General features: G+C 34.6%; 1 protein-coding gene across 1 annotated transcript in view; it reads right to left on the reverse strand.

The window, feature by feature from the left end:
* The window catches only part of LOC142322819 (uncharacterized), a 131,734-nt gene that overhangs the window by 34,967 nt on the left and 72,642 nt on the right, over window positions 1–24,125 (reverse strand). The window contains exon 2 of the mRNA XM_075361891.1: window positions 6,327–7,250. Within this exon, the coding sequence (XP_075218006.1) occupies window positions 6,327–7,244 (918 nt within the window). The 5' untranslated portion in view covers window positions 7,245–7,250. The remainder of the gene's footprint in view (window positions 1–6,326; window positions 7,251–24,125) is intronic.

A 24,125-nucleotide genomic window follows, 5' to 3' on the forward strand; every position in this document is an offset into this window, starting at 1 on the left:
TTTTTTAAGGTTAAAATATCACTAAAAAAACGATAAAAAAATTTAATTTCAACTTTAAAAGTTTAAAACTGTTAATAGTAATTAAAAATATTCACAAAATGGTCGCTTCAGATGAAATACCTCGCAGTGTGCTACCTGTCGGTAGCCCGTTAGTGATTCGGGTTCCGGGTTGCCTAGCTATTTCGATCTCCTAATCGTCCGGCACAGATTACCTCAAACGAATGAACGAATGTTAAACGCTATATTTTTGGAAGAAATTAAGAAACTCCCGGTGCTATTTAATTACAAGCTTCCGAAATACAAGCGGAAGGATATTACTGAGAAAGCACGGAATGAAGTTCAAAAGACAGAAAGTAAATCCGAGACGATGTCAGCAATTTCATCCGAAAAGCCAGTGTGACTTCACCAACGATGTTGCCGACTGACCTTTTGTCGAATATCTTCGATCTGACAAAATCAAGTGAACGATCGATAACATATTATTCCGGACACGAATAATTTGTAAAGTTTCTTTTTGTTTGAGGTACGAACAAACCGGAAATCGACTTTCACGTTTACTTCTCGTAAAATAATACCATATCTTCTTCGTCATCGGAACTGCTACTTGACATCACACGACTGCACTACAAAATAATCGCTGCCTTGTACATCGCATATGCTCGACCGATGCAAGTGTTCCATCACTACTGAGCGGCTGCTTACATCGAACCGCATCGCTAATCGGCTAGCGATTCGTATCGATTTAAATCGTTAACCGGTTCTGTTTCTTTTGTACAGCTTCTTATGCGGACGGCCTTACAGTACTTCCATCTCTGATTCGATCTACGACTTAAACGGCATTTGAAAACGATCTTTTTTTACATGTTTTAATCTAATTTCGTATTAATGATATTTATTATAAACATTTACTTATTGGTCTCATCAAAATACCACCTGTTATTTTAAATTTTTTTTAAATTCTTAAAATTTTTAAAATAACTGATTCCGATCGAAACGTGTAATATTTGAGGAAATATTGACGACTGGAAAACCGTCGGTCCAAACATTCCGAGATTCGTAGAAGGTAATAAGAAACAGTTACAATAACAAATTTTTAGAATTTTACAACATATTTTTAGAATTTTTTTGTGAGTTTCACAGGATTGTAAATTCGAGTCAGATTAAATGTAGTAAAATAAAAGTATTTTATTAGTTAACTATTTTGGAGAAAAATTTCAGTAATGAAACGAAACTGACATACGTAAAATGAAAAGCGACATATTTATTTACAATAAATATGTTAACTTCCATTTATTATGTTATTTTAAAACAAGTTATGAAGCCTCAAACTCAACGGACTGATCTGTATAATTTTATATTATACCTTTTGCCGGTTGCCTGTGATAATATTTTTGTAGAACGCTTTATTATTCTTAATTAATATTTATTTAAAAAGAAATTATTTTATTTTTAATCGTATGAGAGATGCTTAATTGTTTTTCGAATTTATACGTTAAAATTTTTAACTTAACAGAGCTAAAAAAAAAAATTATTTATAACTCTTTGACTATAGGTTTCGCTGCGGCAGTTCCTTTAGATGTGAATCGACATTGTTATATATCATATTACGTGAATTGTTCGCACGGGCTGCGCGCGCGCAAGTAACGACTGTTGTTATAATTGGTTGATTGCAAGAAACAGTTTTAACAAATAAATTATACACAAATGCGCGCGCATGCACACACACACACACACACACACACACACACGTGAAAATTATATTCGATGTTACATACGGGTTAATTGCACGAACAGTTTTAAACGATAAGTTCTGATATTATTATTAACTAAAATATTGCAAGCACGGGTTATATCGAATAAAAAAATACGCTAAGTTAAATTAATTTATTACACGCGAAAATCATTTATTTATTAAATTTTGTCGTTATATATATATATGTCGTTATTAAATTTTGTCGGCCTTAATGTATCTACTGCTAACGAGATCCTACTGCGGAATCTGAAACTTATATTCTGCACTAATAAGTTTGAAACTTAATTTATCTAAAACTAAAATACTACCGTCTTGATATTTTAAATATAAAAATATTATAATTCGGTATAAAGCATTTAACTGTAAGTTATGTTTATCGTCTTCGACAAAGCCTATAAAAATATCTCGATTCCATCGCAAATGTTAACAAAGCGTACACAGATCGTGCGTGAAAGCAGAATAAAAACATGTAACGAATGAACTCTGTGAACGATAATATGGAAACTACGTTAGACATACTTGGAAATATACGGTTAAATGAACAAATTCCGATTTATTATAAAACGGTTCCGTTTATCGAACCCGGCATTTCATTTATTGCTAACTGTTAAATCCGATCGCCACAGATTTGGTATCGAAAAAGTTAAAAAAATATTATTTTCAAAGCACACACGTTTACAGACAAAGAATCTATCGTATGAAGTTTCTATCGACGGGAAAAAATCATAAGAGTCACGCTTCATATATTCCCCCGCTGAGTCTTTCTAACCTATATTTAAAAAATATAAAATCTTGTCTCTTCCTTGCGTATGAATACGTTTGAAACGTTTTTGTTTGTGAGATCGAAGTTCCGAATTAATGCGACCAAAACACGCGTAACAGAAATAAATTAGCGTAATTATACTACCCGGTCATAGCAAAAGTTTTTTGACGGGCCCCGTTATACAAGTCTTCGGCTTTAATTTCTCGAATGACACTGAAAAAGGCACCGGCGAACGACTAACTTGACCCGGATATATTATTCCATCTGCTGCCTGTCATAAGAGAGCCGCTTGGCAGGCTGTTCTGGGGTGCCTAAGCAGAGACTGCTTCCCGACTTTTTGGAAAGTGACTTTGGTGAGGGAGCTCTCAAAACCAGGTAAGGATCCTAGTGAGGTCGGCAATTATCGGCTCATGGCCTCTTGCCGGTAATCGGCAAGTTGCTTGGAAGGCTGGTTGTGGAACTGCTCTGGGAAAGCATTGAGGTGAACTGTTTTCTAAATCGAAGAAAGTATGGCTTCACGAAAGAGGTTGGAACCGAGGATTTAATCTTAAATGCTTTTGCCGAGGTGGAAAGCGCCGACTGTAAATATGTTTTGGCAATTTTTATAGACATACAGGCAGCATTTCCTTCCTTGTGTTGGAGTTCTGTCCTCTATGAGTTGGAACGCCACAATGTTCTCGTAGCCCTGCAGGCTGTAGTACGTGACTGTTTGTCTAATTGTACGGCACTGTTTAAAGATGCGTACGTAGCTGTGAAAACATCCGTCACCAGGGGAAACCCACAGGGTTCCGTTCTCGGTCCTCTATTGTAGCAGCTGGTATTTGACGGGTTTCTGGGATTAACATTCCCAGAAGAGGTCACGGCCCAGGCTTTCGCCGATGACTGTCTCCTTTTAGTTCGTGATAATTCACTACCACAGCTAGAAGATCGGGCGCAGCCGGCCTTATCAACCGCGGAGGGCTGAAAGAACATTCAAAATTTAAAGGTTTCTGTGCCCAAGACGAAGTTTATGCTTCCCAAGGGTGTACACAAATTATCGTACAGCCGTAACTACCATATTAAATATAAAGACTGTGTAATCAGCCGAGTTACAGTTTACAAGTACCTAGATGTTTTGTTTGATGTAACGTTGCTGTTCAGCAACCACATTAGGTAAGTAGCGGCGGACGCCATCTCATTGATGCACAAACTTAAGAGGATTGCTCAGAAAGCCTATGGGTTGTCGGGCCGTCAAATGTACATGGTGTACCGAGGTGTATTCGAAAGCATGACCTCTTACGCGGCGACCGTTTGGGCGTATAGGTTGGATATGAATAGAGCACTTATTCAAAATTTAAGGAGTACCCAGCGCAGAGCCATGATAGTATGCACTGGTGTTTTTAAAACAACCTCCTACGAGGCTACAACCGTATTGGGAAAGGCTCTCCCAATCGATTTAGTGGTGAAAGTTCGGGCAGCCATGTGGAGATTGCGAAGAGGCCGAGTTATTTGGGATGTGGTTTCGAGCCGGGGTAGTACAGGAGCGGAACGGCGATCATAATGCACCGCATCTAAAGTTCGTTCAGTTTCCCATCTCCCTCCTGAGGAAGAGGCTGCAGAGCATCGCAATGAAAGCATGGCAGCTTTAATGGGACACCACGACTAAGGGAAGATGCTTGCATAAATTTATACCGGATCTGAGGGAATGATATGCCTCGAGCTAGTTTTTAAGGGCAACGTGTGTCTGGGGGCTCACCAACCACGCTAATTTGAACCAATATCTGTTTCGGTTCCGCCTGGCAGCTGATGAGCTGTGCGTCTGCGTGGAGGTCCACTCAAATGAACACCTGATATTTGACTGCCTTGCACTTGGTAGGGGGGGGCAGAGACCGGGCCACCCTGAAACTTAGCGGTCAAGGGGAAAATTGGCCACTCAGAAGCAGTGAGTCAATATGAGGAGAGCCGCATTGTCAGACCGTGTGGGAATTCCTAGATGCGGTTGCTTTTTTGAACTGGCATCCGTACTTTACTTGAGGGAAAGACTCTTACGGTAATGTCGTGAGAAGCTAACACTGTGCATGGCTGACCAACAGTCAATAATTATGGCTCCAAGCGTTATAAAGTAGTGGACAGGTACTTGCTGACGTTCAGCGACCTAGGCGTGGCAGGGAATTGCTGCCTAGACGAAATAAATTTTATAATCGATATCATATATATTTTTAGTAGTTGATGGGGTGCGCCTACCTATTTTTGCAAATATTTGACATGTGAGCGGTTGGGACACGTAAGCCGATGGAGTATGGCACCACGCTTAGTCCGCTAACGCTGTTAGGTAAGCTGTAGGAGCTATGTTTGGATACTGGTCGCTAACCTGTTCGAGGCTCGGTTGCCGTTTGTGGCACAGATATTCAGTCTTATGCTTTAGGACGACCGAATGGGTTGGTGGCGGAAGAAATGCCAAGCAAACCAATATAAAGTCTTCGACTATTAATAAATTCCCTTCGTTGAATTTTTTTATCGATTTACAAAAAATATTTTTGTTTAATTTTCGAGTCCAAGGGCTGTTCTATTAACTTAAAGAATTTTTGGAACGTGAATAATGTTTAATACACCTATTAAGAAAATAAATTTATTTAGGCCGATAGAATATTAACCGATAACATACAATTTATTTCTCTGGTACGGTTCAGGCTTGTTTTTGTTTTGTGATAGTGTTTCTACATAGCAGTGCGTTTAAATGAATTTTAAATACTGTTGTTATTTATAGCACCGAATAATAATATTAATTTATTTAAATAATATTTTAAGTAAGTAGTTTATTTAAATAATAACGTACGTATCATTAAGTAAATCGTAAGAATATATATATTAGACTATTTTAAAATACGAAACTTAAAATACTCTAATAAATACGACAATTTTAACATTTTTGAAGTTTCAACATTTTACATCGATTCTAGAGAAATATATTTTTACATTTGTGTTTTTAAATGTAGCGTAATCTTTGAACTAGTTGAATTCTAATTAAACAAAATTGAACTTTAAGTGTTTTTAATTGTTATTTACACGATCCTGTAAACGAGAACGAGATACTGTAAAGAATAAGTGTAGTAACTATTTTTTCTACTTTCTTCTTTTTTTTTTAATTTCCGTTTCGATAACATTAATTTTTTAAATTTATTTATATTTCTTATTAAAAATAAAGAGTTAAACGTTCATCAGTGGAAGGTACTTAGAAACGATAAAGTTAAAGAATTACAACCTCGCAGTGAATTTTCACCCGTTAAAAACTCTTACTCTAATAATCTACTATTTAAATATCCGGTTACGTTCTGGAGTTTGACACACGATTTATTTTTAATATATGTCTTATATTTGTAATATTATATTTCGCTTAATGATAATTGAACTATGTTCAATTCTTTTTGTTATTTTAAGAGACTACACGATCCGGATAAAAGCTCCTAAACCGTATCGCTCGGGGTTTGTGCTGAGGTAAAAGAATCGAAACGTTTGGTATTTAATGAGAAAATCTCGGTTATAATGGACAACAGTCTTCCTCTGGGTTCTAATTCGATATCTAATTTCGATATAACTTTTTATACCGAAACTACTTACTGATGTGCGTAACACTCGCACTTAACTTAAAAGTTTTATGTTTTGGGAACAAAAAACGACTCAGAATCCTCTTTACACCTTGAATTGCACACCACTTTCCCTCCGGGTTTGATTTCAGCAGTTTACCGAGCGATTTCAATTCGAATGAGCGCTTCTATGGAAGTTTATGCGAAAATATTTTTAGTATTATATAAACGTCAGAAAAGTACTTACCGAGTCACCGTCATACGATCTCTGTTTGTACGATGCCATTTGAGGCGAAGGCAGTAGATCATCCTCCAAATAATGTGAGGATGCTGGAGCCAGAAGGTCCGGGAAGGCGACGATACCTCGACTGCGTCCTATCGAGCTCGATGAACCGGAATCACCTCCGCCGGTCTGATCGTATGGTCCGGCGTGCACCTTTTGATCCTGTACTATCCTGCCAAAGTGAATATTTCCTACGACATCTTTCAGCGCTTCCGCCCGAGCGGCAGCTTCTTCTGTCATTCTCTGTTCTTGTAATTCTCTAGCCCTTTCTGCTATTATTAGTTCTTTTAGGTGTTGGAAACTGCCGCTCAGGGGCTCCTGCATGCGTATATGATGGTGCGGTAAAGGAGAAGCTCCTCCTCCGAGCGTCCTGAAAGACGTCTTTCGTTGGGATGGTATTCTCGAAACGGAAAAATCCGGTGATTTTCCAAAAAGGCGAGCCACTTCTTCGAAAGCCCGTATGCGATCGGGTGAATTATCGGGTGCTACGACTTCCCCCGTCATCTGTCGTGGTACGTTGTGAATTACTCTGCCGTAAACCATCGGTCGACGATATCTCGATCCCCTTCCGGCGCTTCTCGCCCGGGGATACTCGTAGCTGTCCCACACGTTATAAGCGAAAGGATCTCGATAAGTCGGTATCTCATTTGTAATTTCAGCGGCACGCGATTGGCGTTTTGAAATACGCCACATAACCCTTAACTCGTCACAGCTGGGCTCTTTACTCGTTATTCCTAACCCGTTACGCGATGCCTTACCGACATCGGACGGTCCGAAATCTGAACCGCTTGTTTTTGTGTATTCTTTATTCCTTGGAAGCGCTGAAGAACATATTAAAAAATATAGGCACGCCAGACATGTGTTGAGTGGACCGGGGCGCATTGTGACCTGAAACAGAAATACAGATGAAATATTAAAAAATTCGAAATGTATAATTTATGTAAAATAATGAAAACCCATTTCTGGACACTTATAGCCAAAAAGTTTCAATGATGTAAGATTTGTTAAAAAGATTTTTTTTCCTACCCCCCTGGGACGGATCCACACTTAAGAAACTAAATACGCATCCCAGAGGGGTGTCCTTTTGACCAACGGGCCTCACCTCCTACGGGTAGTGCGCCCGGCATGGCAGGTCAGCCCGTTTCGCCTGGATTTTTCTGTTATCTTCATGACTCGAACCCTCAGCAGATGGAACCAGGCCCAGCTATGCTGTTCCCGGCACTCCTGTCTCAGGCTGGCATTTTTTTTTGTTTTTGTTAAAAAGAACTGCGGCCAACGATTAAATTACAAGTGGTTGAATTCCTTCTAAGATAATGTTTAGTATATAGGATTTAGAAATCATACTATCGTAGAACCGAATAAAACCGGCACACCCCACGAAGCAGCGCCCAATTATTAAATTCAAAATCAAGCCAAGAATAATTTTTCTATTTCGACATCGATATCGTAAGTAAATGACAACGGAATTTATTGATATTAAATTTACATTTCTATTCGATTCTTCTGCTTTGTTTTTTCGACTCGATAAATCTGAATCGATCTGAATGTTGTGGTCGACTACCCTCTCATCCGAGAAATTTGACTTTAATCCTATCCTTTTCCAGTATTATTTAATTTTTCTTTCATTTCTTTTTCTACGTTTAAAATGACGAAACGGTTTTTCGTCACTGGCTTAATACACTTCTTTATTAGTTTCTCTTTTCCTCTAACTTTTCAATTTGAATATACTTGCTACGACTTTAAGTCTTTAATAATTTTTTTCATTTATTCCAGTCTTAGTTTTTTCTTATAGTTTTACATTTCTCATTCCTTCTACCACTAAACCAATTAATCCTTGGTGTCGTAATACATAACCTATTAAAATAATTATAGTATGAATTTATCACAGGCATATTTTTTCTTAAATTCGTTTCAGAATCAATTCTTTTCAAACTTTATCAACATACCTTTCAACTTTCAAATTTGTTATATTAATTCGTTAATTTAATTTGTCTTTTTGGTTGCCGTGTTGTTCATATTTCGCTCTCATTAAGCGATTAATCTCCTACCCGTACTTTTTACTTTCCCGGCGTATAAATAGTATAGTGATCGTGTCAAAAATGAGGTGTCGGGTTTGCAAATCTTCACGTTTTAGGATCCGACCGGTTCATCGAGGCCAAAAAGAAAGTATATGTATGTACGTATGTGTACCGTACTCCTTTTAGCCTCTAATAATTCAAAAACCTTTTTCAAAAATCAATCCCCGGCTCTTAAAATTGAAGTATATGTTTTTTGTTCTTTAACTCTATTTCCCTTCGGTTTAAATATTCTTGAAACATTTTTTGAAGGTTTATACTTCATATATAGAACTATCAAGAAATGTCTACAATTTTTAAAAATATATAAAACCAAGTCATAAAATGCAGAAAAGGTTTTTTGAAAAATTGTTTTTTCCTTTATCGAAGAGGGTGTTAGATTCAGAGTAAACTTTACTTAAGCGAGTTCGTTAACCTTAATCTATACGTGATATTTTTAGAAAAGGTTTTCTTAAACTCGATCTTCCGACTCTAAAAAATATGTATTTTGTTTTTTGACTTTTTATTATTAATAGCCGGGAAGGTCATGCGATTCTTTGTCAACTTCTTTTAATATCCATCTCTAATCTCAACCGATCTCTGTGGTGGAGTGGTAGCGTCTCCGCCTTTCATCCGGAGGATCCGGCTTCGAATTCCCGTCATGCATGGCATTTTTCATCCGCTACTAATTTCCATCTTCATATTCCCATTCTTGTTCATTGTAAGGTGAATTAATACATAGGCCAAAAAAGACAAAAAAATGCTTAAATCTGTGTTTCATACTAACAAATTGTTTTACTTCATAAAAAATCTCCTTTCCTGACCTGCTTTTTAGCAGCCATTAATTCTACTTAAATAAAAAACATTTTCTTTAACAATCAGTGTATAATTTTCTTCCGCTTTAATATTTAATTTATCACCATTTGTTTGTTCGGGTTCATTATTTTTGCTTTAATTTTATTTAATTTCAAATTAAATTTCTCTCCTTTCAAAGAATCCATTCGATTCGCTAACTTGTTTTTAGTTTCAGCTGAATGAACCGTATCATGAGATAATCTCAGTTTTTAATCTTTTCTCTGTAGATCTGAAATCTTTCTTTTAAATGTTTTGTTACTCCTTTTACGAACAAGTTAAAAAACTAGGGAGGTAGACTACTTCCATTTCTCGTTCCTTTCCGCTCTTGCGCTAGATTTTCTACTCTAATCACAGCTACCTGAATTTTGTATACTTAAAAAGAACACTTTTTCTCTATATTTCACACTTCGGTACTTATTAGCCTGTCGACCAATGAATTGCAAACTTTTGAGCTATTGTTAATATCACCCAATATAACCATTATATTATTATTTATATTTATTAATTTTATAAATATAATTTAACCAAAATTAACCTACGCTCGCTTCGCTCGCTAACCTTGACTAATTAACACAGTAATGTTTTGAGTATTTAAATAATATATTCAGTAATTATTGCAATTATTTATTATTTAAATAATCAAAACATTACTTTAATTAGGCGAGGTTAGCGAGCGAAGCGAGAGTAAATTAAGTTTGGTTAATCTATATCTATAATTATAAGCAATATATTTTTAATATTTAAAATATGCTATGATTCCGTAACTTTGAAGAATTTTCTAAGTTACGGGATCATTATGGTTATGGTCGACGGGCTAATACCTAAGTACCCACATTTCTATTCCTTTAATTTTAATGATTTTATCCTCTGTTCTACATTATCGAATATATTTTCAATATAATCAAATGCCACGTCGGTTTCTGTGTTTTTCTTCGATCTACCTTGCAAAATCGATCTGAGAATTGAAAATCGTTTTACGTATTCCATTTCTGAACTCCCCAGAATCGTTCTTCATTCCCTAAACCTTCGTGAACGAACCTTCAATAAATTAAAACTTTTAAATTTTATAATTGTATTTTTTGAAAATAAATCTCAGATTATCGTAGTAAAACAATCGGTAACATAGAACTTTATTATTTTTTAAAAGATGACGTAGATTAAAGCGACCGTTGTACTCTCCTTTTGATTTTGATAAGAACGACTAAAAATTAACAGCGTACTTGAGGGTAGTACTCGTAAATACAAAATGTTGAAAATACGATCGCTTAGGAAGAATCATGAAAAATCTTTTTACATAGCCAAACATTTCATTTCCTTTTTGTTTTTTCTTTACAGTAGAGGTCTAAAAGATGCGCCCAAATGTAAATGACAAAGATATTTTGCTCCTGTATTTTTTCATTAAACAAAATATATACTTATATCTTAATTTTCCTGTCGCTGTCGATTACGGTCAATGATGCACAACCCGTATAATCTAGATATTATTATTCATTATTCGAAACGATACGGGTTGGTGAAACGGTCTGTATCGAACGGGAAAGTGATACAGCTGTTGACACATTTAAATATTACTATCGATGTCAAATCAACTCAGCCGCGATATTAAGAGGCTTGCACTTCATAAATGGATAATATGAAAAGACGCGGGTAGGTATGTACAAGTATGTGTGTATGACGGCGCGCGCGTTTTCTCCCTCCCACTTTCTCTACCTATCTCTATCTCTCATTCTTTCGTGCTTACTATTAGGAACTACTAGTCAAAAATTGTGAAGTTCATTCCGACTCTATGCCGGATATTTACGAAGACATGTTTCCAATCTCTCTGCGGTCGTGCGGGTTAAACTTCCATTCGACAAGACGGAAGAAAACCGCGCGCGGCAAATAATACCCGCGAAATTTTATAATGTAACAAATTTATCAGCTCGCTACAGCTTTCTGACAGATGTCTTCCCTAGTTTTTTCTTATTTATATTATGAAACTAAGAAATCTAGTCAACGTATTTCTACATCAATAATTATACGAGGAAGAAATTACACTTTTTTTAAGCGTCGAAATAAAGATTTTTTGTAAAAATTGGTCTAAGAAGCGGTCTCTTTCCATAACGAGATTAATTTCCCTGATAGTTAACAAGAATATTGTCCATTTTGTAATTCCTCGCGATAGATGACAAACCGATTAAATGAAAATTACGTTGCTTGAACTTACCCTATTCATCAAAGCTAATCGTTTTGTTAATAATTAATTTATTTTTTTATATACAATATTTATAAGAGGTTATTAAGGAAAGGTAAACGAAGCTAAAAGTTATAAAGATTAACCGATACAAAATGAAATACAACCGGTTCTTGAAATGATTACAGAATATTATTTATTTCGTATTTTAATATTAACAACAGATGTTTTGATTATTAGTAAGATTATTTCTAAAAATTATACATTTTTATTTTATTTTGCACTTCATTCGACTTCACTACAATAAGACAGCGTGAAATAAATTATATTAGAGAAATTTTTCTAATGTCATTTTTTTTTCTTTAAAAAAAATTACGTTCAGAAGTATTAATCGTAAAATATATAATTTTTTTTAAAAACAAAACCGACCTGCGTAAAAATAATAAAATTAAAAAAAGCTCTCGTAAAAAATTAAAGAAATAGTTTCCTATTATCGTAATGTTTTATTTCGAAAGTAAATTAAGAATATAATTTAAAGATTTCCATCTTAGTCGATAATATAAACACTTCTTATTTATGAATTACTAATTTTTATAAATTTATCTTTACATTTATAATTTTATAAATAATAATACGTTGCTAGACGTTTTAAAGATATAAAAACTAAAACTTTTCTGAACTTTATCTTAGCGCTCAATTAAAAAAAGTCGAAATTTAAAGGAAAACTGGAAAATAGTGCTTTGCAGTTTTTATTTTTTTAAAAAGATTATTTCATTTATACTTTTCACTTTAAAACATCGGTATGATAACAAAAAAATAAAAAATAAATAAACGCTGCGTGAATGAAAAAAACATAGTTCTCAAGAAACGCAGAAATTGAAAATTGTTCATTGACAGAAATAAAAAAAAAGAGAGAGAAATTATACGACAAGAGTATACCTAATTCTCCTTTTTTTGAATGCGGGTATATTTATGATTTTTAATCTAAATTTTAAAAGCGGGTTCATGTATAAAATATAAAGTTTGAATAAACCCATTTTTAAATCTACTTTTTACGATTCGTAACTTTTCAAACGAATTTCTTAAATTGTCACGTGAAAATTATTTAAATATCAGCATCGTCTGAACGTATATTATTATGCTATAATCCTTTATTAACCGATAATAGCGACTACAAAAAATAAAATTAAAAAACCTTTAAACCCATATTTTTTGTTTAAGAAATCTTTTACTTATTTTATCTGGAAGAACTTAGTACGGAGTCGCTCAGAGGAACAGTTTCTACAAATAAAAGTAACATTTTTTTATTTTTTTTAACTATTAAGAACTTCTTTCTATTTTAAGATCAGTTAAAAGGAGTAAGAAATCATAGTTTTAAATATGACGGGATTGAGTCGTGTCTTTTTTCCCTTTCTATTATTCAAATTTTAATTATTTCGGTGTAATTTTAAATAAAAATTTTCAAATTTGATTTAAATTATTGAAGTATATATGTATATATACTCGTTTAGTATATATATATATATATATATTACGGTCCATTTAATTATCCGTTCAAAATTGTCCGTTTATTATGCATATGTGCAATCAGTGAACGGTTATTATGATATAATACGGGATTGTGCTTACAATTTCGATGTGAGATTGTAACAGATATGCTTGAATATTGTAATTAAAACTGTTCGGGATTAAACAAAAGTAGGCGTTCAAACGATAGCTATTGTATTATGAGTTTAAAGAAATCAGGATTAGTTTATTATACGAAAAACCCATTTTGCAACTTTTGTATAAAATTATTAATTTTTTTTTTTAATAAAATTAATATTAATATTATGGTACTGTTACCAGAACGACAAGAAATATGGATGTACAAATCGCAACAAAAATAATTATATTTCTTTCCGGCGTTAATATGCTTATTTCTTGCGTACTAATTAATGCGTTCTCCGTTCTTTATTAAGAATAAGTGTATCGCAGTCGATGTTTGTATATTTATCACGCATATAATTACAAATTTCCTCCAATTTCATTTAGTTAAAAATCAAAATACAGTAGGACCCCGCTATAACGCCCCCCACAAAAAAAAATTCTCTACTTATTAGTAGGTATATAGAAACGCATTATAAATACGTATATACCTACGTAGTAATAAATTGAATAGAATAAATAAATACACTAATATATTTAGCTAGGTGATACCACACGTAGCTGTACTGTACTGTATAAATAGGAAGATGCAAAAGTAAAATAACGATATCATAATTAATTTCCATTTAATTTGTCTGATCTTCAGATCTGTTTAGTTAATGTAGTAATTTGTCTTATTAAAGTAGTACTGTATAACTGTATATTACTTTACGGTATTTTGAATATAGTACTGTATTTTTAATCGGGCTATAACGGAAAGAGCCTAAAAGACTGTACGGTTGCCGTATTTTACCGTTCCGCAAAACAAAACGATGTGAAAATCAAAAATTCAGCTAGAACAAAGTAATTTTTGTACGATACATACTCGGTACGTTTTTCTGCATTTTATTTTATCCCGTAATATTCCCATTTATAACTGTAACATTCGGTAATATTTTTATTATGTTACAATATTAACTCGATCGGCATTGCTTTTTTTTAATTATCATTTTATCTTCAAAATATCGCAGTTGGTTTGTAACTCTGTTCTAACAGTCATCCGAACGGCCGCGTTAGAGCGAGTAATACTGTAATTTTCTAAAACTTAAAATTAAAATCTTTTCATACTTGTATATCTGAATATTTTAAAGAAAACGTAATTTAAGGTGTAAACACGACAAGTTAAGTCGATGTTTGTAAATACACGTACGTTAATCGATATCCTTATTTTAAATTACTTTGTAAAATCTGGCGATTACAGAAACATCGATGGAAATCTTTGTACGAAAGACAGTAGATTCTTTTAAAAACTTATGTCGGGTTATTTATAAAAAATTATGTAAATAGTAGCGAGGAGTAACGTAAAGAAGGTTACGGTAGGGGATACCCTTAGATATTACATCGTATACCGACCGATCGACCTGACATTCGTGAACGAGATAGCGGAATCGAAAAAATAAAACTCGGTTAAGAGATGACGCAATGTTTTATTTTCTGTTAAAAAAAATTAATTTTGAAAATACGTAGAAAAAAAATTGTAATTTCTTATAAATAAAAAGAAAACGTTTTTAAATTCTCAGTTTCTTTAATAATATATTGTACGTGTGTAATATGGTTTTATTCATTCGTTTTATATTTTTGTTCTAATAAGGGAACCGACTGATCGATCGAACGATAACTTGTATCTTTCGGTAGCGAGACGGTTGCAGTCTGCAATCTTGTTGAACAGCAGCAACGTACGGTTTTGCTGTAAGAGAGCCTGAGCCTTACTTAATAATACACGAGTCGGAAATCTAATTCCTTCTGTCTGTTAGCTTTTTACCACCCTCAAATTATCCACATAATAAGTCCTAACGATAAGGGTAATGTAGGTCGAAGTCGGTCGCCGATTAGAAATGTAATACGGTATTTTCTGAAACTTTAACTACGGTAACCTGAAACGGTGTTTTCTGGAAACGATAATTTAGTTGACGCTTTTATAATGAGAAATGAATTTTTTAGCGTGTGAAAAACGCTAATGTGGGATTATAAACCAGAACGTTCCGGATTAACGTCACAGACGCTACCGTTAAACTGAACAGGTTGATATAATGTACGTTATGCAAGGGTTATGTTACCGATGTAGACTGCGTCGATATCCATACTAAAATTTCTATCTAAATTTATAACTCTGTGAGCATTTTTTTAAACTTATTTAAAAACTATAATCGATCGTAATCGATAGCGATCGTGATTTTTTGTCTTATAATTTGTATAATTATGTTCGTGTAGTTTTTTTAAATACAAAATTAAAAAATAAGTTTCTGGTTTTAAAAAATACAAACCGCGCCTTTCTCTATTTTATTTAAATGATATTCTTTTACAAAGTTCATCTGTATTAATTTACCGATGAGTTATTAAATAACGTTGATTTAAAAAACCTGCTATTTCTGCGTACCGATTTAACATGCAGTAATAAATATTACTGCATGTTAAATCAACACTTTTTTCGATTCCTTTTATTCTATAGGGTTTTTCTACTTATTTTCATGTATTCATATATCGGTGTTAATTATAATCACTTTTTTAATCCTTAATTTTGTTGCTTTAAATAGTGCTGGATTCAGGTTATCCGTAATATTTCCTGTTAAACAACGGAGTAATTCCTTTTTGTTATCGGTTAAATATTACACTTTCCGTTTTCGACGTTATATAACGTACAAATCAAGTCGATTTAAATATTTTTTTTTTATCTAACAATTTCTCAAACATAGTTACCTCTGATATATTAATAAATTATCAAAAATGTTTAAAAAGTGCAAATCCACCTTACCAGCAATTGCTGGTAATGGTGGATTTGCACTTTAATAATTTTAGGTAAATTTCATAAGAAAGCTACCTACTGTAATGGGTACCATGATTCGACTTCCAAAAACATTCGACATATCTTCGCATTTCACATCCCTTAGACTCCATAACCACCGTCAATTCAAAAGTTTATATATATATTTCACTTTCTTGTGGACAAGATAAGTGCCGTAATTTCGCGCCAATCACTTTCAAATTTATAGTCGTTTTAAAATATAACGACTCAAAATCTCGGTCAAGTTCGTTAATGGGCAAAATCGGACCATGGGGGTGGAAAGGGGAGGATTTTTCGCAAAACAAAAATGTTGCTATAACTTTCTTATTAAGTAAAATATCGAATTCGTTTAATGTTCATACTATTCTTTGGATAAGGGCCTAAAACTTATCTAAATAATGGTTTTTGATATCACCAACCATTAGCTCAGCGGGTGGAAAAAATGGGGTTTCGTGAAGACAAAAAAAAATTATACCTTCCTTAATAGGCACAGTATGAATCGCTTTAAAGTGGTCGTTATTCCTCTAAACACTACCTAAAGGTTTTGTGTGAAGCAACATTTGATATGGCTAACCCTTACGGCAAGGGATTACCAAATATTTTTTTGGAATTTTAAGAAAATGGGGCTTGTCGTATGGTAAACATGTAAAACTTTTTTCACACGCAACCATTGTCGTATTGAGTAAATTTGAAGTTTTTCTTAACTTTAAGTAGAAATCTTTTTTATCCTCTACTTAGCACCGGTGAAATCTACCTCCGCCCACCGGTGTGCCTTAAGGAATTTTTTTTTATTTGTATATATATTTTTTTTGTCTTCAGCCATTTGACTGGTTTGATGCAGCTCTCCAAGATTCCCTATCTAGTGCTAGTCGTTTCATTTCAGTATACCCTCTACATCCTACATCCCTAACAATTTGTTTTACATATTCCAAATGTGGCTTTTGTATATATAGGTAAATAAATAAAACGTCTGTATTTACACGGTAGGTACATCGGTTAGCGAATTTCTTCTTCAAACGTGGAACTGAAAATTTCGGTAGAGTTAAAAGTACAAAATTATTTATGAGTGTATCAGATACAAATAACAATAAGCGCAGCATATTTTAATAAATTAAGGCGAGTTATGTATGAATTCGCACGTCAAAGTGCGACGCAAATAAGATCTTCAAAAACTAGTTACGTGTAAACATGCTGTTAACAACTGCAAAAATTAGGGAATTGATTTTACGATTACGGAATCGTTTTAGAGAGAAAATATATACGTATTTATATTGCAGTCGAGATTCGACAGATATATTATTCGCAGCCCAAACAGGACGTGTATAATTAAAAAATAAAACTTTTAATTTACTAAGGCAAAATTAAAAAATTAGGAATTTCAAGTCAAAATCTTTGAATATCAAGCTCGGTGCTCGTATAAAATATCAAGTTTTGCTAGTTTTAATTTTTTCTTCCAAACTTAATATAAACATAAAAAGATATTCGAAAAAATACGGTAATTCCGGAGAGTTATAAAATTATATAATAAAGAACATAATTTCTAAAATTCAGTAATTTTTTAATATGTAAATTATTTTATGCGTTTGTGTGAAAAAACATAAAATACATATGCAGTTGGATTTTATTCTTTTTTTTTTTAATCTTTCCCCTATTTTATACACTTTTACATTTCTATTACTAATAATTAATAACCGGTATAAATAAACGTCCGAACCGCTTTACCGGATCTGCTGAAAAATACATATATGTAGCGCGAGTGAAGGAGGAAAAATTTTATCGCTGACCTAAACATCTGGAAGATCGTATAGCGACTCTTTCCTTATCCGAGCCGATGTAGGTCGTACGCTTTCGTCTCTATTCATAAATAAAATTATAAGGATAAAGAATTATCCTTCCTGATTCCATTCCTTTATTCCTGTTCTCCTTTCCTTCCTTTATTCGATTAAAAGTTTTATTTCGATTAGTTCAGCGGTTTTCATATTGTGCGCAGATAAACTGTCGATCGAATCGTTAATCTTCTTCTTTTTTTTTAAATTAAAAATTTAAAAAGGACTTTCATCGAGTATAGGATGTGTAAAATTCAAAAGAATTGTATATTTATAATTATAAATATACAATTTATTATTTATTTTTATTTAATCTAAACGATCGACTAAATTTATTTTTAAAATTTTACGAGTACATTTTGTTCTATGATCTTTAAACCTTACTTACTTTAAGTACGTATTAATTTTCTTTTTCTTTTTTTTATAAACATACGTATATATTTATAATTTACTTTTCTAGTTGAAAATTAACGGATAAAAATTAATTATTTATCTATTGAAAATGTCTATTTTATTTTCAAACTGGGATTTCTAATAAATATAATACGAATAATAACTGTATCCTATTTTGTGTTTAAATATATATAATGTTAAGTGTATATACGAGAGTACATATCTGATATACGTATACGACTTTGGAACTCGATAAAAATAATTTTTAAAAAATGTGTAGTCAATTTTTATTTTCCATTCTATACCCTGTTAAGTTACGTAACTACATTTCATTACTGATAAGTTTCTTCAAACAAGAATAATAATAAGAAAAACTAAATAAAAGTTTTTTACTTTACAATCTAACTCGAATTTAGACCGAAAAGATATCTAAAAATATACGCCTACCTTATTAACTACCTAATAACAAATTTTTTCTCACTGTTCTCGTCCTTAGGCATTCTTAGATCAAACATTTTCTAATTATCATTTGTTTTTCAAGTAATATCTATTTTGGTTAAAAATAATTTTATTTTATAAAATTAACGAATTAAGTTCATTTTGATAACCTGAATAAGAAACAGGATAATTTTGAAAAAAACCGTTATTACTAAGGGGGACTAAGCGGTATTTAAAAGAATCATTTAAATGACTCATATAAAAATTGATCTGTAAAAAAAGTATCGTAATGATTACATAATAACACTAACGACATCGCTGCTTATCAGCTAAGGCGTCGGTATTGGCTTGTCTGGCATTTTTCTCGCCACTACCCCGAACAGTCGCCCTAAAGCATAAGACCAATGTACGTGTTACAAACGGCAACTGAGCCTAGAATCAGTTTAACGACCAGTATCCTAAATAGCTCCTAGAGCTTACCTAACAGCGTGAGCGAAGGAAGCGCGGTGCCATACACCACCGGCTTACGTTCCCAACCGCTCACTTATCATATGTTTGCTAAAATGGTAAGCGCACCCCGTCAACTACTAAAAATATATATGACATTCATAAATTAAAATTTATTTCGTTGAGACAGCAATTCTCTGAATGCCAGCAAGTACCTGTCCATCATATTAAAGCGCTTGGAGCCTTAATTGGCGGGTGGTCAGCTATATATATCTCTAGGTTAGCTTCCCGCAGCAGTGCGGTAGGAGTCTTTTCCCTTAGGTAAACCGCTGATGTCGCTTGTTAGTGGCCAATTTTCCACCTGACCTCTAAGTTCCAGGGTGGCCCGGTCTCTGGTCCCCCCAAGAGTAGGACAGTCAAATATCAGGTGTTCATTTGAATGGACCTCCCCACAGACGCACAACTCATCAGCTGCCAGGCGGAACCGAAAAAGATATTAGTTTAAATTAACATTGTTGGTGAGCACGTGGGCACCTGTTGCCCTTAAAAACTAGCTCGAGGCATACATCATCCCAGATCTTGTATAAATTTATACAAGGGTCTTCCCTTAGTCGTGGTGTGCCATTCTCACCTGCCTCACAGTAGGCTTCACCCCGGAGACCTCCCGCACCGGGCTCCACATCACCGGATTCCGTTTTCCACGACTTCATAGGGAGTCGCCCTTTGGTGTTGGCTCGTCCTCCACTTCCGCGCACTCCGTGCACGGTTCCAATCGCAGCCTTCCCCGCACAGCTCGTGACAGAGGTTTCAGCAGGATTTTTAATGCAATGCGCCGGTGCACGAGGGCGCAGTACTGCGCTTGTCGAGACCTCCGAGACCTCTTTCTCGGAGAACCGTGGTCTCGGCGGAAACCTTCCGAGTGACCTTCTCCACAAGAAGGAGTTGCCGGCAACCAAGTCTTTGGCTATGCCAACAAGGTCCTCCAAGCAATCTCCCCCGGATTGCTCCATAGCGTCTCAAAGAAAACAAAAACACCGACTCTACCGCCAGCCACTACAGCAACAGTCTGAACGATCCTATCACCTAGACACAAGACAAGGTGAGCGTCTAGCAGTGATCTATCTTGAGCAAGGTCACTTGTTCTCATGTAGCCCCGCTCGAAACGTCCAAAGATTTTAGCTCCTAGAGCAGACCACCGGCGAGGTCGAAGCAAAATCGCTTCCCGAGCCTGCCATATGATCAAAAAGATAATTGGCCTCACGAACCTAAGAACGAGGACACGATGCAACAACAAAGGAAACGTTCTTACTTAGCCGACAGTAGTACAGGGTCATTCACGGGAACCGGATGTTTTTAAAATAATCATAAAACATTGAATATTTACTTTAAAAAAGTTTTATTGGTACTGAAACACTTGTTAAATCAAAGCATTTGTTACTTACTCATGAACGAAAACTTATGTCCGGCAAGTGATGTCCATTTTGGGCAATACATTGTTGTAGCCTTTCACGGTAACTGGCCTCAATTCTTTGCAGCATGTCTACATCAATCTGGGTGACGTGATGACGAATTGCGATTTTTGGGTCCTCCAATGTACGCGGTTTATTGCCGTACATACGCGATTTCAGAAACCCCCACAGAAAAAAATCACAACTACTCAAGTCGGGGGATCGAGGGGGGCAAGGAATGCCACCGAATCTGGAAACAAATTACGGAGAACAGCCATCGTTGCCCTCGCTGTGTGCGCTGTAGCTCCATCCTGCTGGAATAACACATTTTAAAAATCGATTCCCCGGTTTCGTAATTCAGGGATGAAAAACGTATTCAACATCGCAATGTAACGATCAGCTGTTACAGTTACGGCAGCGTCATTTTCTTCAAAAAAATATGATCCAATAACACCGACCTTTCCTATTGCACAACAGACAGTCACCTTTGGGCTATAAAGTGGTCTCTCGTGAAGCTGATGTGGGTTTCTTTCTGCCCGATACCGGCAATTCTGTTTGTTGACGAAGCCATTCAGATGAAAACGGGCTTCGTCACTCATTAACAATAACAAATTTTCATTTTCTTCAAAAATAGTAAGCATTTGTCGACAAAATTGTAATCGCTGCGTGAAATCTTGCTCGTTTAACTGGCACGACGGCTGTCTTGTAAGGATGGAAATGCAGGTCTGTATGCAGAATTCGTCTTATCGTACTTGTTCTCATTTGAAGCGCTGTTGAATGCCTCTGAATAGAGCGGCGTGGGCTTCTGAAAATGGCTTCTCTGGCTCGTTCGATGTTCTCCGGATTGCTAGCAGTTCGTCGGGGACCCGGTGGTTTTTTCTTCAATATCGAACCGCTTGTTCGAAGGTTGTTTACCCATCGCAATATTATGTTACGAGAAGGGACACTTGCATTACGATGGATATTAAACAGACGGCGGAAATCTCGCTGAACAGCAGTTACGGATTCGTCATTTCGCACAAAACTGTCATACGCGTACAGCCGTTGGTCTAGCGTCCACGGCTCTATCTCAACGACTAAAATGTAAATGCTATGAACAAAGGAAACGTCAGACACCAGCCACGTGCCCCTCCCACCACGAACGCCCGAGTACGACCCACTTCAAAAACATCCGGTTCCCGTGAATGACCCTGTACTACTGCAACACACTACTCAGCTGTGTTGCCGAAACCCCACAGCAAAGCAGGTTGACTGACAGACAGTGATCGTTGTCAGCCCCGATGACGAGAACATAGGAATACTGCTCTTGCCAGAAATCACAACCGGTAATGCCAACTCAAGTTTGCAGTGCAGTGCCAGAGGCCGCGAAGCGATCCGATAAGGCGTCGGTAGGAGATTTTCTTTCAAAATTTGTTATATATCGCCAGTGGTTTACATAAATCGATCGCAGTTTGTTTACGAATATAAATTCATCTGCGACTAAATAACTTCTTTTTTTCTAGTGGTTTACACATTTTATTAATCGGCTTATCAAAGCGAACATATAATATTTTGCTACATCTTGATATGTAATCTACCGAATTTTGATATGTTTTCTTTTTAACAATCTTCGAAATTCATAATGTGTATATTTATTTTCTCTTGACTTCATTCGTGCCGTTTTACTCAGAATGAAATTCTCTTCCAGATTTGTTTTTAAAACTTTTACGTGTTTATTATTCGTTTAACAAAGTTATTTTAGACTAAATATAAAATAATGCGTTTTTTGATCCCGATCTTTTACCCCGGATTTCCCAAACGCTACTAAAAGTACAGTTCGGGACCTATTTCTTTTTTCAATTTTTCCGATCAGATTTCATATTGAATAGTTAAATTTACCTCTTAATATGAGTCCCGAGAGTTGTACTCCGGCTTAGTTTTAGCCGCAGAAATCAGGGCGAAACCTTTCGCCGACCGACACTAGCTAACGAAGCGTTTCCGAACCTTTGTTTACATAAAGTTTCTTCTTTATTTTGCAGGTAGAAAATGTCCTGAAAGATTGTATTATTCTTTGTGAATTGATCTGTCTATAATTATTTTTATATTTTTAAAATTAACTACGTCTGAAAAAAATTGCTAATAATTTAAAAACGACAGATTAGCTCAAAGCTACTTATCCGTAAGTATTTGAATTATATGAAGACGATGAAAAATTATTATTCAACGGAACATATTTTTATAATTTTTTTCGTTCCACGCTGGCGTATACAATAAAAAGTAGTAAAGATGAAATACTTTCTTTAGTTTTTAAATATCTTGAGGAACAATCTTAATAATGAATTGATATCGTATAGGTGAATAAAAAAAAAAAAAAAATGCCCTATAAGTAAAATAAGATTGATCGTGATTTTTTACCGTTGTTGTTAAGCTAATTACTTAACGAGTCCCGTCTGGGTTTTTTTATTATTACAGGATACTCGACAAATAATAAAAAGACAAGTTAAGCTGACACGTATCCTCTCGTGAATTAAATTACTAGTAATTTAATTTAGCTCTTACACTGTCCAGAACTCGTAACTTACCTATAAATTGATCTTAAAAAAATATCAACGATGAATCGTTATTCGTGTAAGAATACAAGTAATTTTCTTAGGTCAGGTCGATCTACATCGAACTGAAAATATACAAATTATTTCTTTTTCCCGATATTAATCCGAGAACATTTATCGAACGGGATGTGTACATGAAATAAATAATAGGTTAGTTTAGATTAGATACTAACTTATCCGGTAATCGATCGTAATTTATTTACCCTATCGAAAAAATAAATAAATAAAATTTGTTTATCTGTTAATTTCTGCGATGATAACAAAATCGGATTATAAAACGACGATCAAATGAAATTTATAAATTTTATCTTTAGAGCCTATCGGAAGTAACCGTTAAAAATATATTTGCTTTCCCACAACGTGTTAGGCTGAAAGATTTCTATCGTAATTCGAGTACAAATTTATCAGATTGAGTTATTGAGTGAAAATAAAAACTAAAAATATTGTCTTACCATATATTATTTATATTTATTTTTTCTCTTTTGCATTTTTCTCGGGGTAAAACTTATTAAGTTATATCGTTGTTACATACGGCGATAGAGTGCGAATAAGCGATTCATCCGTCAGGCCCCTTACTTCTTCCTTTCCTTTTTCCTGTTTAGCCTCCGGTAACTACCGTTTATATAATTCTTCAGAGGATGAATGAGGATGATATGTATGAGTGTAAATTAAGTGTAGTCTTGAACATTCTCAGTTCGACCGTTCCTGAGATGTGTGGTTAATTGAAACCCAACCACCAAAGAACACCGGTATCCACAATCTAGTATTCAAATCCGTGTAAAAATAACTGGCTTTACTAGGACTTGAACGCTGTAACTCTCGACTTCCAAATCAGTTGATTTGGGAAGACGCGTTAACCCTTAGACCAACCCGGTGGGTTAATGGCCCCTTACTTCGATTAGGTAAAACATTACTGACCGAATAATGTAAAAAACATATTCGTAAAAATATGTATAAAGCATTATAAAATTATAAAATGAAAAACATAATTCTAAATTTCAGTAATTGTTTACCACATAAGTCTTATTTTTTTCTGTTTGCCGTATGATTTATAAATTTTACATACATACATA

The sequence above is a fragment of the Lycorma delicatula genome, chromosome 4 (genome assembly GCF_047948215.1).
Source record: "Lycorma delicatula isolate Av1 chromosome 4, ASM4794821v1, whole genome shotgun sequence".
Taxonomy (NCBI): domain Eukaryota; kingdom Metazoa; phylum Arthropoda; class Insecta; order Hemiptera; family Fulgoridae; genus Lycorma; species Lycorma delicatula.